Source organism: Equus caballus, chromosome 12, assembly GCF_041296265.1.
Source record: "Equus caballus isolate H_3958 breed thoroughbred chromosome 12, TB-T2T, whole genome shotgun sequence".
NCBI lineage: Eukaryota > Metazoa > Chordata > Mammalia > Perissodactyla > Equidae > Equus > Equus caballus.
The window spans coordinates 17076629-17096498 of record NC_091695.1 but is presented as its reverse complement, the minus strand read 5'-3'; the positions used below and the strand labels follow the sequence as shown (position 1 = coordinate 17096498).

At 35.7% G+C, this 19870-nt stretch overlaps 1 protein-coding gene across 1 annotated transcript; it reads right to left on the bottom strand.

Moving 5' to 3' along the window:
• Positions 1-10540: 10540 nt before the first annotated feature.
• On the bottom strand, positions 10541-11535 carry LOC138916951 (olfactory receptor 4A15-like). The gene has a single exon (XM_070230542.1). It carries the CDS (start codon positions 11492-11494, stop codon positions 10541-10543), a length of 954 nt encoding a protein of 317 aa, XP_070086643.1. The 5' UTR covers positions 11495-11535.
• Positions 11536-19870: the final 8335 nt, after the last annotated feature.

Below are 19870 nucleotides of genomic sequence, written 5' to 3'. Positions count from 1 at the left end.
GACAATTATAGCCTAACAACAGCTTTTTCCTACTTATCCCCCCAACAACACCTTCTCTCCTCAGCGTATCTCTTGCTGTCTGTCCTGGTATGTGCTGCTTGAGATGCTTAGAAGACTCTGCTTCATCATTCTGGTGCACACACACACCTGGAAAGATGAAGGAATTAACACAGTTTAAGGACACCCTGGATCATTGATAGATATAAGCCGGTGGATAAATGGTAACAAGCTTAACAGAATCTTGGATTAACTTTCTTTCCTTCGTGTTTCACTCTCCTCATTGACTGCCTCCATTCCATTTCCCCAAATAAACTACCTACATACAAGCCTTTCTGTCAGCCTCTGCTTTTTGGAAAACTCAAGCTAGGAAGCTGACTTCCACTTATCACTTGACACACCCAAGAACTAAGAACTTGGAACATTTCATGCAAATTCTTAGTCATTTATTCCATATACTTATTGAACATTGGACTGTGCTAGTAGAAGAGATATGTCATAACCCAAGGACTCTCCACTTATTGATAACTATACTCTTTCCATCTATGTTTCTTTCTTCTCAGATTGGATTATTATTATTATATATTGCTAATATTCAGTGACTCCCTACTATGTCTCAGCCAACAGATTATCCTATGAGACATTCTCTTCACTTTAGAGATAAGATACCGAAGCTTAGAGGGTTGAAACAATGACACCAAGTTCCCACAACTAGTAAACATTGAAGCCAAATCAAATGCAGCTTTTCATGATTCAAAATCAATACCAGTAACAAGCTATATTGCTTCTCTGATGATAATATCAAGTTCTCAACATGGAAGAGATACTGTGATTCATGATATAGTTTCATTTTCATAACAATCCAGTGAAATAGATTTATGCTTTCTGTGCTCACTTCACTAAACAGTTCTACAATAAAATTGAATGACAATTCCACAATACAGCGTGTGTTCTAATTATATGTATATATATATATATATATATATATATATGTACATATATAAAATGCAATCCCCAAACCAGAAGCTACAATCATTTATTAAGTTTCCAAGATTCTAATAATTTTCCAGATATGGTGATTAAAGAAAATAAAACCTTAAGTATCTTTCTCTGCTCCAGGAAGACGCAGATCCGATTTACCTGACACCATCTCTGCTCATGAGCCTGAATCAATATAAATCATTCCTTCCACTTTTCCTTGTGAAGGGGTGCCTCCAGACGAAACAACATATTCTAATGAATAATAAAAATATCAATAAAACAACTTTTTTACACTGTGTCCCAGAAAGGTGCTATGTATGTTGCATGCATTATTGCATTTATTTTTCATATCACTTGAGATATGTACTATCACAAATCCTGTCTTGAAGATGAGGAAACTAAGACATGGAGACATTAAACATCTCACCTAAAATGATTGAGCATTACAAATCCACATAATCTCCTTGTGAAACACAAATTCTTAACCATTGCACTGTACCACTGAAGAAGTGAACAGTGCCCTATACTAGCTAAATACAATTGTTCCTACAGCCAAATGATGTGGTAAAAGAACTGCTTCAGTAGCATAGGTTCTTAAGCAGAGTCTATCCGGCACTTGGTGGGAATACATTAGCGACTACTGCTTTAAGTGGGGATATAAACTACATGCTCTCTAAGACTGCTCTAAATACTCAGACCTATTGTTAGAATTATCCCTCTTATTAAACAAAGTATACAGCTGCCAAGACACTCTGTGCAAATCTAAAATATAGACTAACAACAACCTCTCCTATCTCCAGTCCAAGGACTTCAAAAGTTGTTTAGTAGCCCTAATGAAGTAGAAGGAACACATTCTTGGAAAGCAAGATAACTGGGCTTTATTCCAGGTTGTCCCTCTAACTCCTAGGATATGTTGTTAATTTTCTCACTACTCTGGGTCTTAGTTTCCTCATCTGGAGAATGAGACAGTTGTGGTAGATGAGTGGAAAACTAGGGTTTCAAAGGAGCCATCGCAGGGACTCTGTCCCTTTCAAACACAGCAAAATGGTTCTTACCTGCATGAAATGTTTACACTTCCAAGCAAAATTTCCTTTGAGCCACCTCATGACTTAGGGTATTTTAAAACAAAAGGCAGTAGGAAAGAAAATAATGCCTCTTCTGTCTTAAAATCTATGGATTCATCACAAATCTATTTAGACAACTAGTACACATCTCAACTTCTCAATCTGATGTTCAAGACTCTCCCCCATGTAATCAACTTCATCGTTTTGTATGTCTCCCTCCCACTACAGTCAAGTCCACCTCTTACCACCAGAATACACGTCTCAGTCTCTTTAGGACAGTGGGAAAGTTCATGGGTTCAGAATGAGCAGATTTAGTCCTCTACCCCAGTCAGGCCATTGACTGAATACATAACCTTCGATCCTGAAAAAATAAAACAACGCAACAGCAATTAAAGTCAGTAGGTCTCAAGTAGTTATTATTCAAGGGTACTGTGGTAAGAGCTTCATGATTTTCTCTTTTAATTCTCACAAAAGCTGTATGAGACAGGAACTAGTATTATCCTTATTTTCCACGGCAGTGGATAAGGCTTCGAAAACTTGCGCAACTACTCAAAGCCCTTTGGTGGGTATGTGGTCAAGTTCATAGCACAGGCTACTAACCACTATGCTCTACAACCCCTCTAAGAAGTTTATGCCCTGGCTTACAACACTTCCATGGGAATCAAAGGAAGTAACAGGCATGAGAATGTTTAGGGAGCACTAAATATTCAAAACATTATTCAAATATTCATCATGATTAATTTCCATTTCTATTAGCCCCTGATGTCCTCCTGCCTCTGCCTATGGCGTGTGTTATCAACAAATCCATTACCACTCGTCCTTCATGCCTCACTTCCTCCCGATTGTCCCCATCACAACCATCATCTTGGATATTTGCTACATAAGCTTTCTAGGTTGCATATCAGCAGTAATTCAATTATCTTCTTAGATAATGTGTTTTTAATTTTATGTTGGCTTTATGTCCTTATGTGGATGCTTAAAGAGAGCTAATTTATTCTCTTTCTACCCATTCTTAATGCTGTACTGTGTACACACTAGTCATTTAATTAAATTTAATTAAATCAATGAAATTGAATTCATCCAAAAAATAGTACGTTGAACCATGGGTGCCAGGCAATGCTGGTGGCAGTCCCTGCCTCCAGAAATGAGAGCATCATTGTCAGAGCCTCGCTGCTATTTCTTTAGCATGCAGCTCAAATATCCCGTTTACTATCTTTCACCTTTGCCGTTTCTTCTCCCAGACTTTCTATAGCCAAACCCAAGAACTGAAACACGCCTTGGACTTCCAGTTCAGTATCGAATCATTGCCATCAGATCTTCTTTGTAATAATGTCTTTTTCTTTCCAGCGTTCCTGTGAAATACCATCACTCAAAAGACCATTCATATAAAGGAAGTGAGGAATGACATTTCTGCAATCACCTAATTATTTCCAGATAGTGCATATTTATCACTCAATAGCATATCCGTTACTCCAAAGGATACAAGGAAATACCTTATCCGTAAAGAGAGAGAGAGATTATGAACACTCATGAAACAATGCCTGTGCATATAAGTCCAGAAGGGAAAATATCAGTATGATCTATAGGTTTCAAAGAAGATGAAAGGAGCTAGTGCTTGACATGAGAATTTAGAAAATTCTAAATTTGTAAACATAGTTTAGAAAGTGAACAAGAAGGACAACAGTATGCTTTAATATAGTTAAAATTTTAATATTTAAACAGCATTATAAACTTATAAACATTAAAATATGACAAAAGTATTAACTTAAATTATAGTTTAAATGTTTACTAGATATTATGATTCTTAGCATACTCTGGGTGTTCCATAAAACTTAGTCACACACACCCCTACTATCCCTAGGTATGAGGTGCCTTGAGTAGGTGTGCCTAGCTAAACAGTTCAACTGGGAATAAGTAGTAACAGCTATAAGGCTACAGAAACCATGTAAAACCCCTGACTTTCTATACTACAGGTAGCTATTCCTTCTGAGTTCCTATAATATGCCAGACAACCTCTCTGTCCTTCAGTTTCATTCTCTGTAAAATGGCAAAGTAATGTTACCAATCCCAAAGAGTTGTTGTAAAGATTACATGAGTTTATAATTGTAAAGGGCTTAGATAAGCATCCCCATATCTTTTCCTAGGATTAGGAGATTGATACTGACCACAAACTATTTTAAAATAGGTCCTCTGCCTTTGGATTTTCAACAAATGTGTTTACACCTGCTTCCATTAAATGCTCAGTTGGCTAGCAGGAAATCAGCCTAATGACTCCTCAACATTAGTCAGGATGTAAGTTTTTGAAATGACCTTAAAGGAAAAATCATCCAAAACCATTTTCTAAAACAGACTGCAGTCATATCCTAAAGTAGAATAGTTTAAATAAAAATTATTTATTTATTTTTGTAAGTTATAGAAGTAAAAGCTGATCTTTGGAAAATATTTTATATAGATAGATGGAGTGATAGAAAGTTTAAAATCAGGACCACTCCCAACCACAAGCACTCATTCAACGTCTATTAACAATCTAGTGCGTGCTCTTCAGATGTGCATTTGTGTGTAAGTATACTGTAATTGTTACAGTCATTTGTGTGTTTTACTCTAGATAAACATATATAAAATATGATACTATACTTGAATAATTGGTATGGGCATTATTTCTCAGTATTTGTGAATTTTCCTTCACTTTAATTGCTGCATATTATTCCATTTTAATGGTTACACCATAATTCCTTTAAAGAGTCCATTTTTGCTTGAAATTTACGTTATTTCTAATATTCTGCCTAACACACAATACTGCAGCGAACATCCCTTATAGACATCTTTAATTCCAGGTTTGAATATTTCTGCTGGGGAAATCTATGTTATCACCACGTCAAAAGTTATGCATCTGTTTCACTTTAATCGATTCTATGACACTGCTTTCAAAATCCTGGCCCATCTCTTATTCCAATCAATAGTGTCTTAAAGAGTAATTTTCCCCATAGTTTTACTAACATTAAATATTATCAATCTTGATTATATTAAGCAAGTGCTAGATGAAAAATTGTATCTCCCCTTAATTTGTGTTCATTCAATCCTAGAATTCCTAGAATCCAATGAAATTCCTAGAATTTCATTGATGACTTAAACAATAAACATATTATTGGTATCCATATGGAGCTAAATTAAATACAATGTAATATCTATATAGAGATATATAGTTTATACACAGATATCCTTATTTAACTAATGACAATACATAATTTTTGTACCAGACATTTTGTTAGTACTTTATACATGCATTTAATCCTTACATCTGGCTATATTTAGATGCTGGGAAAAATAGAATAATTAATTTGTTTAAGGCTATACAGTTAGTAAGTGATAGAGCCTGGATCTGAATCCAAGAAGCTGACTTTACAGCTGATATGTGTTTCTTGTGTCTTAATTTCTTATGGAGCAAAATAATTTCTTCAATAAAGTCACAGATAACAAGAAGTGGTAGCAACGTGTTTAGTAAGCACCTTTGAGTTGTTTGTTTGTTTGTTTTGCTGAGGAAGATTCACCCTGAGCTAACATCTCTGGCAATCTTCCTCTACTTTTTAGTCTGTGGGCCACCAGGACAGCATGACTGCTAACAGAGTGGTTAAGGTCCATGCCCAGGAACGGAACCTGGGACACCAAAGCAGAGCAGAGCTTGCCAAACTTAGCACTAGGCTGCCAGGGTTGGCCCTGAGTCATCATTTTTCAATGAATAATCAGTGGCCCTGTGTTCCTCAGAGGATCTGTGTCCTGGGCATATACACCATGAATAAAACATTTCTCTAATTAAAGGCTTTAAAATGACTTTTGCTGTTGGGAAATCTTCCTAATTCATTTTGCTTTCCTTGAGAGATGGGTGAAGATGGTATTATCTACAGCAGCACTTTTATAGGGTGAAAATTACTATACCATTGTAGATACAAAAATTAATTTTTTGGAATGCTTTTGGAGGGAGGGTCTTAATCCCTGAAAGCTTTCTTGATTTCACCACCCCATCCCTGGACAAATCATCAGTATCACCCTCAGCATCAACACCAAAACCACCCTTGTTGTCAGAGCTGCTCACAAATAAATGTGTGTGCTTTCATATAGATAGAGAAATACATTTTTAAAGTCCAATTCATCTTTACATTAAAAATTAAAGTCAGAAATTTAATGTATCATCAAAGAATTAAAACAGAAAGAAAAACATCAGATAGGTTAATTCTCAAAGGTGATTAGTAGAAAAATAAAGATTAGAGGAAATTGGTACAAGAGGAAAGTAGAAACATATATAGATATAATATACGTGTATAATATACAGATGCATATATATACACACACTAAGAAAGAGTTGCATGAAAGAAGGGAAACAAAAACATCTAAAACCACCCTAGACACATCCAGTTAATCCCATTCCTTCCCTTCCTAAAAGCTCATCTCTGAAACACAAATACAATTTTATTTGCTAATCTCATCAACTGGATACAGACCAAAAGGCAGACACTTAAGATTTGATAATTTGCCAAAAGAAGTTCAAATAAACCAAGATAAAAATTTTGATTGCTCAAAGCTCTCCAAGCCAAGTCTGCAATTTGTGTATATAGATAGAACAGGTAAACCTCTGACACATTTTAAGTATAACATAATTGTCTGTGTATATAGATGATTCAACTATTTCAATGATTTCAAAATAGTTCAAATTAATAAAAACATTTAATTCTCACGTAAGTTTTTAAAGTCACCTCCAAAACTCGGTCTGATGTCATCTTTACAATGTCCAAAAGCCAGTTACCTGACGGACCCAATACTTAGAAGGGGGACATTGTGCGAGTAAAATTTCTAAGGTCATGTCAGGGTCACCACGGGTCTGCCCCATTCAGGATGTACTCAAAGAAACTCTTGTCTACAAAAGAGCTAGGAATCTGACATTAGAGTGTTAAAGCAGCACATCCCAGTGCAGAGGCAAGTAAGATCTACACTGGAACAAAGCATCCAATCACTAAATGGAAAGCTATTTTGATAGGATCACAGTTTCTAATGATTTTAAAGAAAGTTTTAAAACAGCTGCTCTAAGGGTTTAAAGGCAAGTAGAAAACAACCCTTGTGGTTGGTGGAGGAATTTAAATTTCATCTCAATAGAAAAAGTTGCCGAAAAAAGACAGCCAGCTAAGCTGTTTGCAAAATCATTCACAGAACTGTGTCTTCCATTTGTCTGCACATTGAGCTTAATTGATAAACAGCTTCCAATCCACATCTTAGAAGAAACATCATTAACAGGATGTGACCTTTCAGGCAATAGACATAGTCTAAAAGAGGACAGAGTGCCATTTCCAGATGGCACAGAATTTCAAAATGTGCAGACTTGCATCATTCCAACTGCATCCTTTTGAGGCTGTGTCTCTACTGACTGAGGAGCTAATCACCATTCCAGTGAATTCCCACCCACCCCTGCAATGATCCACTTTTCCCAGGGGCTGAACTTCACTGGAGCCAGGCCAAGCTGATGTTCCACAAGCACAAAACCAGATCATGGTATTAACAATTCATTATTTGCTCCACAACCAAGATCTCTTCTTCAATAACAGAATGGCCATACAATGATCCATCTGTCTGATAATATAAATGAAGGAAAGTCAACAGGATTTATTCTTAGCCAGCTAGAAAGTACTAAGACCAAATTTTTCTATCACCTAATCTGGTGCTCTTTCATCTTTTAAGACGATTAAAATTGTGTCACATCTAAGTGAAGGACAGTTGACATTAATTATTTATTTTTTGCTGAGGAAGATTTGGCCTGCACTAACATCTGTTGCCAATCTTCTATTTTGTGTGTAAGTTGCTACCACACCATGGTCGCTGATGAATGGTGTACACAGGTCCATGCCCAGGAACCCACGCTGGGCTACTGAAGCGGAGTGCATGGAACTTAACCACTAGGTCATAGCGCCGGCCCCTAGTTGGCATTATTAAGGGTTAAAAAAATGTATCTCAGCAAGAAAAAATAAGGACTGAGTTCCATCTCATTCCATAACAATTTGTACTCCCAAATGACATGTTTTCAATTTAGAAACATTTGAGGTTAGAGTCTTTATTCTTTTTCCACCTTCAATAGTAAAAAATATCAATATCCTACATTTACAGTGTACTTCACAGATTACAACTGGTTCATTAACATATTTGACCATACACCCTGGGAAGCCTCCTGAGAAGGAAGAGGCTCTCAGTTTTACTAAATATGATCCTCAGAGGTGACAGGCGAACCTCTGCACTTAGATTATCTTTACTAACATTCTAAAACTGCTCCATGTTCTTACCTAACTGTGGGTTAAGAAGGGCTCTTCAATCTTTTTCTCATTTTCATTATTGCCCACCTAAGGCTCCTTTTTGACATTCTGTTACCCTAATGACCTCCCAAAAATCTTAACACCACAGACATAGTATTTATGTATTTTATGTATATCTATGCTTTATATGTAAAAACAGTAAGATATTTTCATCTCCCAAGAACTCATTTTTACCTACCATTTTACTTACCATTTTACTTGGGAGAGATACCATCCCCATTGCAAATGTATGTGTTAGAGTAATTCACTTACAAAAAGAAAGGGAGGAAACAGTGTGTTTTTTTAATCTTGGGTCTGACTAAAATTCTAGCTGTACTTGAAACAACTACACAAATCTATATCCAATTCTCTTCTGCATCACCCTCTTAATAAAACGTTTTTCAGCAAACACTACTAACACAATTACATTTTTTATTTATTCATTATCTTGTTTATTATCCATCTATGCCTCACTTGAATTTAAGTTGCACACAAACATAGCCCTTGTTTGTGGTATTCAACAGCTCCCAGAACTCTCTGGTACACTATAGGCATTGAACAATAGTTTTTGTATAAATGAAATAAGTCAAAATTTCCTACACTTAAATGAAAATGGAGCCATTTTTCAAGTAATAAATATTAACACTATGGCACAACAATGGGAAAAATCCTATAGAAACAACATTTAGCTCTTCAAAGTGCTACCCTCCTGCCCAGAGTATTAGTCTCCTCAGTGATTGAGTTGCTTATTCTTTCTCCAAACTTGTCTCTCACCTGTGTCACTTTCTTTGAAATTCAACAATTTGACTTTTATTTCTTGAGCTCATTTCATCCCACTTTTCATGATGCCCATGAAGTGAACTACATCTGTGGAAATGAGATCATCAGATGGCTTTTTTCTGACACCTGAGGAATTAGGAGAATGCAAGTAACCTGGGAAGGGGAGGTCAAGGGACAGCCGAAGGGAAGAAAGGGCCCCCCATAATAAGGGAAGGATGCCTCAAGAGCAATCCTGACAATGCAACCAATGATCAGTTCTGTGTTTTGATATTTTCACATCATCCTAGCAAGGAGTATTGAGAAGTAGGAAGAGTAGAGATGACAGAGTCTAAAAGACTTGATACTGTTGCTTAACTTCATTGAGTCTTATTTTCTTCTTGTCCAAAATGGAGTAAAGACTAATAAAACTTGTTGCTACACTAAGATAATCAAAGCATGTAAATAACCTATCAAAATGTATGCCTCATGGTTGGCCTTCAATAAGAGTTAGCTCACTCTCCTCACTTAATGCCTAATATTTTCACTGAATTAAAAGTCCATATAACCCAAAGCATCATTATACAACAGACCCAAATATTATTTATCCTGTTAATTTTTTGGACTAAATATACTTACGTCCTTATATGTTGTTTTAAGTATCAGAAAAATTCAGATGGCAGTTGGACCTCATGAGAGATTCTTGATAATGAATAAAAAGGGACGTCTTAACATTCCTTAAAATTATTCACAAACCAGAAGACTCCATCTACTGAGAATGTCAGACTGCCTTACATTTCCTCCTTCAGTTCTTACACCTTCCAAGTTTGCTGTTGACAATTTATAATTTGTGTTTCATCAATCTTCTCATCACTCCACTGAGCACTTGTTGTCATGCCTAAGACACAATCATTGGCCTTAGTTTCCCTCTTCAAATCTTCCCTTTTGTCTTAGAGTAGAAACAGTATTTACTCAATATTTTACCCTCTCCTTACTCCTGGCTTACTCTCATCTGCTATCTGACAGTCAAAATGAACCACATCATTTAATCCAGATTGTACTGAAATGTTTAATTCTCACCAGCAATTGTAAACTTGATCATTTTTAATATATTAAGTGCAGTTTACATCATCTTCCAAGCTTAGACTTTGTGGGAAAAGGTTCTAGTTCTTATGAATTTGAGACAGCTGTGCGTAAGCTAAAACACCCAGTCACCTATATATGTTAGTTATCTATATGAGATTAAACCTATGCAATTCTCTTGCTCTCTAAGGGCTATAACATATTCCACTTAGATAAGATTAACTTATGTGACTCTTTCAGAATGAATAAGCTAAATAACCCAAAGGAAATTATTTTTAAATATAATCACTGGTAGTGAAAGTATTCCATTCTTCTGTGAAAGAATGAATATTATGTTCTGCGGGAGGGAAACAGCCCTCTCTCAACTAAAGTCACATTTTTGCTCCAAAGTTTTCTGATGGCATTTTTCATTTCTGCATTTCTCAGGGTGTAGATTAAGGGGTTCAACATGGGAGTTATGACACTGAAAACCACAGTCATGGATTTATCAATGGGAAAAGTGGAATTGGGCCTTGCATACAGAAAGACACAGGGAACAAAGAATAAAATGACCACAGTCATATGGGATGCACAGGTGTAGAAGGCTTTGCATTTCTCTTCCAAACCATGAGTCTTAAGAGAGTATAATATGACCCCATAGGAAACTAGGAGAATGAAGAAGATGATAGTGCAAATTGCCCCTCCATTAGCTATCATAGAAAGTCCAGTGAGGTAGGTATTGGTGCAAGCAAGTTTCAATAAGGGATACACATCACACACGAAGTTGTCAATGACATTGGGGCCACAGAAAGGGAGCTGATAAATAAAGAGAAATTGAACCAATGAGTGCAGAAAGCCTCCAGTCCAGGCCACCAGCAGCATGACAATGCAAACACGCTGATTCATGATGATCAAATAATGAAGAGGTTCACAGATAGCTACATATCGGTCATAGGCCATCACCACCAGAAGAATGACTTCAGCACCAGCAAATAAGTGTTCTATAAAGACTTGAGTCATACAAGCCCGGAAGGAAATAGTCTTCTTCTCATAAAGCAAGTCTACAATCATTTTGGGAGCAATGACAGTAGAATAGACAGCATCAATAAATGATAAATAAGCCAGAAAAAAGTACATGGGGGCACCCAGTGACTGGCTGGCCATAATGGTCACAATGATGAGGAGATTGGCCACTAGGGTCACAATGTAGATAAGTAAGAATGCAACAAATAGAACTTTTTGCCCCTCAGGGGTCTGTGTGAGTCCCAGGAGGACAAACTCAGTCCCATTGTGCCTATTTTCCATGTGTTCTTCTGAAGGTGTTGAACTCAGCTGTCAAAGGCTGTAAGAAAAAGGGCCAATAATGAATTTGAGAAGATCACAAGCTTTATATCAAAAATGTGATGCCTTACTCAAAAATGTTTGCTCCACAAGGCCTCACACAGAGTAACTATTTAGAAAATGAGAGTTTGGATTCTCCTTCCACAATTACTCCATTCCTTTTCACAAATTTCTTGTTTCAATAACAATGATGAGACTTCAGTATTCTAACCGGAAGTTATTTGCGAGTGGGCATGTCTGTGAGATGATCTACTAAACAGCAAGAAAGCTACTTCCTCCAGAATCTCTCTCATAAAGACGGCATTTTTGACATTATTTATCATTTCATTTTTCCTGAATGCTTTTTGGAATCCTGAGATCCTCCATGAAAACAATCTCATCTCTAATAACTTTATTTATATATTTATGTAAAGTAATACCTAGTGCATGGAGCATAAAATTATAGCTGAAGTTTTCTTTTAATTTTTATTTTTTATTGCACTAAAATTGGATAATAACATTATATAGCTTTCCGATGTACATCTGAAGTTTTGATAACTGCCTTTCTGAATTACTCCACTATAAGCATCACGACTCAAGGAATAAGTCACTCACCACAATAAAAAATAAAAACAAGTCATATCATGAGTGCTCGTTATATGCTTATTGAATTTTATTTCATTAAACTGAATATCAACTCTCATAAGAAAGCAATTGAGCAGAGATAAATGTGTTAAATTCTCTCCAGCCAAGAAAGTCCAATGAAAGCAATGCTTTGTTTGAAAATACATACACATGCGCATGCACACACAGGGATACATACACAAACTGAATTAACATTTATTACTACCTAGGTTATTGAAGGAAAAAATGGATAATACTAATCAAAATGAATGGGTTGGGTGCTAGACATTTTCCTTACTTTCCAACATTGCTTGGAATTAATTATTGCTAACCATAGCTCAATTCAGAAGGCCAAAATAAAGATTTTAGGCAGAATCATGGTGTAGTAGAAAGAATTCTATATGAAAATCCAGAAGTATTACTTGATTTTGCTCAGTCATCTTGGGAAAAGTCACATCCCAACTTATATTCTTATTGGAAATGCTATGATCTTTCCAGATGTATGTTTCTGAATTTTTGTCATTGAAACTTTTATCCTAAATGACACAATAACACTTTTGTTGGTAGATCCTCTTTATGTCAATCAGGGTGAATTAGCATGTGTCAAAGGTTGTTTGATTATTAATAACGTATGAGACTAGTTATTTTGTTCATATAATTGGTTCTGGTTATCTGAGTCCGTGTTGAATACAAGGTATTCATTCTCACTTGAGGAAAATACAGTATTTGTCAGGCCTTTCGGGAATGATCCAGAGTCAGTTTTATTTGTAAGGCAGAATTATTTTAATTGTGCTCTGTTTCAGAGCCCACATTTGCAGATGATCATTTGTGAAGAGCAAGAGACTATTCTATCCTTTGTGCTTCTAGGTAAATTTGTACCCAAGCATCAGAAAGAGAATATAAGTGTAGATGAGAGAAAATAAGAGAGAATAGACAAAAGATAGATAGCAACCAGCAAGGACAGTAGGTTGAATGAAACTTGCTTTGAAATTGGTAAACAGTTTGGTTTGGGGGGTTTGAATGAGTTGGGTGAAGAGGAAATTTCAGATTTCCTGGGCTATCAATCAGGAGGTGGCCCAAGGGATAACTCAGCATCAGTACCAGGACTTGCCTTTCCGAATCCTGTACTTCCAAATCAAAGAAAAATGAGTAAATAAAATTCTAAGCTTTAAGATATATCAGTAGATGAGATCAGCTGCCTAAACAAGGAGTTCCACCTTCAGGGTTTCTGGCAGGTCATTGCATATATACATAATTAAATATCTTCACTCACAATTATGAAGCTAAACTGCATTTACAGTGGAAAGTAAATAGTCATAATTTATAGGAGTAGTCTAAGCATTCAAAAGATAGCTTCCACTAGGAGGGTTTAATCCCCTGACCTGTTGAGTCTTTACAACACTTATTTGTCTATAGCTGTGTTTTCCACTATCATCTGTTGGGTCTGCCAGGATAGAAAACATACCTTATTAATGATTGTATCTCCAGAATCTATGAGTGTGTCTAATATATTTTAAATGATTAATAAATATTTGACTATTAAAAATGTTCTTATGAACTTATTACTCTAAACTATTGAAAATTGTTAATTTGACTTGCCATGATGCAAATTTCTATACTTTACCAATATTATATTTTATAAAAAATAAATATATCTGATTGAAACATTCATGAGATTGTTCAAATTTCTTAATGTATTCAGTGAGAAACAACAAATCATTAAAGAATCCTGAAAAAATGTAAATCCCTTGTAAGTATCCCACAATGACAATTAAGATAAATTAAGTGGATGCACACTATGCCAAATTCAACAACATAAGGCATAAATAAAAACCACTTATATGGTTTGCTAGGTTTAAAATACTGGGAAATACTTTTAATCAACAAGATATTGGAAATTATAGATTCTGATATTTTGAGTTTTAGTCCAGATCTTTTTGAAACATATGATCACAATGCCTAAAGAGGTTTCTATTTAACTGTCTGTATAGTAAAACCTGTTTCCCCTGTAAGCAACACCTTTTTTAAAAATGATTGAACAATGACCATAAAAAATGGTGCAGTAAAAGTTTTGAGGTCTTAATAAACACTTAATCAGTTCATTTGATTTTTTTAAAAGAAAGAAATATCATTTTCCAAGTCAATTTCTTCATAGTAAAGGAAAAATGCTACCTCTAAAACCTGAATGTGGTTGAATAGACTTTAAGGACAAACAGAAAAACAACAATCAGAGAGAGTAGACTGCCTATCTCATAGATAGTCTTTGTCAGTTTTGTTTTGTAATTTTGCACAGGTGGGCAGGATGTCTGCACAGTGCACTTTTCGGGAATTCAGATTCTAACTTCTGGTTTGGAATTTGAGCCTCAGAAGAATATAATAAGAAAATATAATAAAATAAATTATTCAGCCTTATAAAGGAAGTAAATTATGATACATGCTACAACATGGATGAACCTTGAAGACATTGTTGTAAGTGTAATAAGCCAGATACAAAAGGGAAAGAGATTACAAAAGGGTGATCTCTTTTATGAGTCACCTAGAATAGTCATATTCAGAGAGACAGAAATACAAGAGTAGTTACCAGGGGCTCGGGGGAGAAGCAAATGGGAGTTACTGTTTAATGGGTGCATTGTCAGTTTGGGTCAATGAAAAATTCTGGAGATGGATAGTGGTGATCGATGCACAATAATGTGTTACGTATATTTTACCACAATAAAAAAATTACCAACAGAAATAAAACATCTATACATAACCAGAACACTTAAAGATACCAGACACAAGGTAATGATTTATTAAACTACTATAGTAGTCATTACTATTATCTTCAAAATACTGAGATTCAAAACAAATAAGTGTTAGATTCTCTAGATTATATAAAGCAATCTGAAAAAGCTATTTTGAAGAACATATCTGTGCCATGTTATATTGTATGTTGTATGTTATATGCTATGCTCTGCTCTGCATTCTCTGTATTTCAGTATACATTTAAACAACTGGAACACAAAATACTGGAGAAAATTATTTCCATTGTGATTATTCCAATAATATTCCATAAAATACAGACAATACATGTGCTGCTTTATGCCAGGAGCTTCTGGCTTAAAACATTTTGGGTCAAAGACAAAACCTGCTTCTCAAGAACGATACATAGTTCATTCCAACTAAGTCTACTTTGCCCTATGCTCGTAGCAGTGAAGAGTTTGTGTGAATATGTTACCTGTGTTTTTTATTTCCTCTTCTGTCACTTGTTCTAAATCCAAGTTTCTGAAATTCTATCTCTGGTCCTGGAAGATGACGATTTAGTTTGATGAAGATAAGTCAGGACTGCCACCACATCAATCCAGGTGTGACTGCAGAGAAAGATCAGGGTGCACGCAGTTACCCAGCTGTAAATGCTTTCTCACACATGGATATATCTCTTTATGACCACATAAAGTATGACCATCTTCTTCAACTTTCATAAACACTTTACAGTTTGGATTATGAAATTATCCAGAGTTGGCATCAAGAATATACGTTGATGTGACTGATGAATCACCAAATTTGAAAGCTGTCGTTGAGAATATGTATCAAGAACCAAGTTTAAAACCTAATTATTAAGTTTAACTGATCAAATTAGTGGAACAAATCTTTAATAGCATTTTTGGTCAATATTGCAGGAAGCTGGATAATCAAAGAAATGAGCTTGGTTTTAGATATTTTTTGAGCGTTCATATGACAGTTTTAATGTAGTTCATGTCTAGTAAGGTAATAGCTTTTATTTTACAGCTTGATAGTAGCATTAATACCCGAAGAGAAATCTTCCCCTAGGCAAAGGAAGATGTGACTGGGTTAATCATCAATGAAAAATAAATCACTTCACTGAGTTGTTCAAACAGTTTGTCTCCAAGGCTGACTGTTCAAAATTAAATTCACTGAGGAATCATGCTCTAGACAACTGAGACCATCTACATAATCCTTCCAGTGCATTCTATATTTTCAGAGGCTTCTCCTGGCCAATCACTCTAGGGGAATTAAGTGAAAAAATAGCAATCTAACAGGAAAGAACAAGTCACTTAATAATAGCAAAGACAAAAGATTGCATGAACAAGAACACTTTATTTTCAATTAATCAGTTTATATTTAAAATTCTCAAATCCAAGAGGGCACTGGAATGAAGTAAAAAGCTTAATTCTTTGTATATGGCAGATACGTTTAATGAAAATGGCACAAGATTGTTGCTAATCAATTTACAAAAAGTTTCAATTCACTCAGACAAGATAACATCCACATAAAATCTTCCAACTCAGAAGTTTTGCACAAAAAATCCCCAATATTTCTTAAAAAACAAATATAGAAACAAGTAATTAGGATGTATAATTAGAAAGAGACTGTTATAAAGTAATATAAGAAAAAAACATAAAAGCTAAGTCCAGAAATATTTGACACTTGATACTCACATATCTTTTATATAACAATGGCAGGTCCTTAAATCTGAATCTCTCTACCCGTGCTCTAAAAACATGTGATCTCTTTATTGAGGTTTATTGATATAGAGGTTGTCTATCTCTTTATTGGTATTTCCATTTTATTGATACGTGGTTTTCTTGACTTTTGCCCTATCTTCTGTTACTCCTTGAGTTTCTTTAAGATTAGCGGTGTTAAAGTTTTTGTCAGTCATTAGGTCTTTTTAAGGACAATTTCTGCTGATTTTTTTTCATTTGAATGGGCCACACTTTCCCATTTATTCATATGCTTTGTGGTTTTATGTTGAAAACTAGACATCTGAATCTAACAATGTGGTAACTCTGGAAAACAGATTCTCCTCCGTTGCCCAGATTTGCTGATTACTCGTTTTCTTTTGGTTTAGTTGCCATTGTTACTGTTTTGTTTTGTTTTGTTTTTTATTGTTGTAGGCTGTCTCCATGCCAAGGATCAGCCTGAGGTGTACACTTAAGGTCTTCCCAGGTCTTTTCTGAGCCTCATCCTTCCCCTGGGTATGCATGGTGACTTTCTAATTTCCCTAGTATATGCAGTTACTTTTGAATGTCCTATTCTTTGATATCCTGCTCAAAAAGGAAAAAGAGAAAAATGAAGGAGAGAAAAAGGCATCATCCCCTTTAAACACCATGGAACTCACTTCAACCATAGAAGTAAGAGCTTTTAGCAATGAGAGGAGATGCAACAACAATGGCCACCATCTCTTTGTCTGCACCTTTGTGATCAGAAACAGCAGTGATCAGAGCACAGATCCTGATATCTGGAGGGTAGGTCATTTTTGCCCACTCTGTCTCCCAAAAGCTGTGTGCAGGCTGCTCCAGGAACACAGGCACAGCCGCCTGCCACGGGGCTGAGGAGGGAGAGGATGAGGAGCTGCTACTCTGCCAAGAGCTGAAATTGACCGAAATTAACTGCAATCTACCATCCAAGCTTTGCCCTGGAAGCCGTAAGCCTTCAATAGACTCCAGAGTTCTAGAATATGTTATATCAGACAGATTCTGCCAGTGTAATTATCGTCCAGTTGGGGAGGCAGATTTCTGGTGTGCCCCACTCCACCATCTTCCCAGAATCCTCTGCCCTGGGTTGCTTTTAGGAATGAAGAAAAGCTTCTGGAATTAGACAGTAGCGATAGTTGCAGAACTTTGTCAACACACTAAAAATCACTAAATTATACACTTTAAAATGTTATGATATGCGATTAAATAAAATGTTTGCTTTTATATAGCTCCATTCTCTTTCCCTCTCCTTTGTACTCTTATCATCATACAAAGTACATCTCTATATACCATAAGGGCATTCACATAGGTTTTGACTTGCTTATGCTATTGTCTTTTAAATCACATCATAAAAGAATGGGAAGCAAATATATATATACATATTTATATTGTCTTTTATGTTTGCCTATTTAGATATTTTTACCAGTGCTCTTCATTTCTTCCTGTGAATTCAAGAGACTATCTAGTGAGCTATCTTCTCAGCCTGAAGGACTGCTTTTACTGTCTGTTTTAGGGCAAATCTACTAGTAATGATTTCTGTCAATTTTCATTTATCTGAGAATATATTTTCTTCATTTCTGAATGATGGTTTTGCATGATGTATAATTCTGGACTGACAGTGTTTTTTTCTCCTTCAGCACATTGAGTATGTTATCCACTGTCTTCAGGCTTCCATGGTTTTTGATGAGATATTGTCTGTCAATCTTATTGAGGACACCTTGTAGGTAGGTAATGAGTTGCCTCTTCTTGCAGTTTTCAAGATTCTCTCTTTTTCTTTGGCCTCCACAGTTTGGTTATGATGTGCTTGGTATAGCTCTTTAAGTTTATCCTAGGTGGCCTTCATCGAGCTTCATAGATGTGTAGAAAAATGATTTTCATCAAATTTTTTTAATTTAATCATTTTTTCAAATATTCTTTTTACTTGTACCTCCATCTCCTCTTATTTTTGGACCCTCATATGTGTATGTTGGTATTCTTGTGGTTTCTCCACAGGTCTCTGAGACTCAGTTCATTTTTCTGCATCCTTTTTTCTTTCCGTCTCTCAGACTGGATAATCTCAGTGACCTGCCTTTAACCTCATCAATTGTTTATTCTTATATTGAGCCACTTTAATGGATTTTTCCTTTCAATTATTGTACTTTCAACTCTAGAATTTCTTTTGGTTCTTTTTAAAAATTTTCATTCATTGATTGTTATAAATCATTTAGTTGTTGAAGCATTGTTCTATAGTTCTTTCCTTTAGCTCTTTAGAAATGGCTTTTTTAATTCTTTGAATATTTTTCAATAACTAATTTAAAGTCTTTGTGTAGTAAGTCCACCATCGAGGCTGCCTTAGGGACAGTATGTATCTATTGCAGGTTTTTTTTCTTTGTATGAGTCATACATTCCTGTTTCTTTGCTTGTCTTACTTTTTTGATGAAAACTAGAAATTTAAATAATATAATGCGGCAGCTCTGGAAATTATATTTACCCCACCACTACCGCTCAGAATTTCTTGTAGTTCCTGTTTGTTATTGTTGCAACTTGTTCCTTCATTGACTTTCCTGGACTAATTTTAACATCTGAATTCTTTGTCATGAGTTTCCCCTGAAGTCTTTGCTCAGTTTGTTTAGTGGTCAGCTAATTATTGGTTGGCAATTTCCTTAAATGTGTTAAACCATCAGTCTCCCAGGCCTAACGAGGGATTATGTGTGTATATTGGGGCATGTCTTCAATGGTCCAGCAAGAAGTTTACAACTATACTCTACCCTTCACTTCCTTTGTGCAGAGCCTCAAGGTTAGTTGACATTGAAAGGTTAGAGCTTTCTTAGGTAATTCCTGAGAATTCATACAGGCATGGGCATGCACATGGCCTTCTAGAGTCCCAGGGATATATAGGGGCTTTTCAAACTCCTCTATCGATATCTCATTCCACAGATTTTTCTGTTAAGTTTTTGGGTCAGCTTCTTGTTTGTCCCATTTATTATTTTCACCTTGGGAAACTGGGATGTTAGATGTTTTGCGTTCGATTTTTCTTAGATAAATGCCTTAGAGAAAATTTCCTGACAGCATGAGCTCTGAGTCAGATTAGATAAAAACAAGCCCTGCAGATGGAGACTATAAGGTGCTGAAAGATAAAACAAATCTCTTGAAGCGAAGTCTGGAGGACTCAACCTGTTCAGCCCCCTCCAATGAATATCAGACTCCTGGTTTTCATGGGTATCATGATTGCAAAAGTTCTAAGGTCCTGGGGAGAGGGGTATGTAATAGGGAGAGTTAAAAT

Excerpts from the sequence above, each read along its gene's own strand:
- LOC138916951 (XM_070230542.1), bottom strand. The coding sequence starts at position 11,494 with ATGGAAAATAGGCACAATGGGACTGAGTTTGTCCTCCTGGGACTCACA.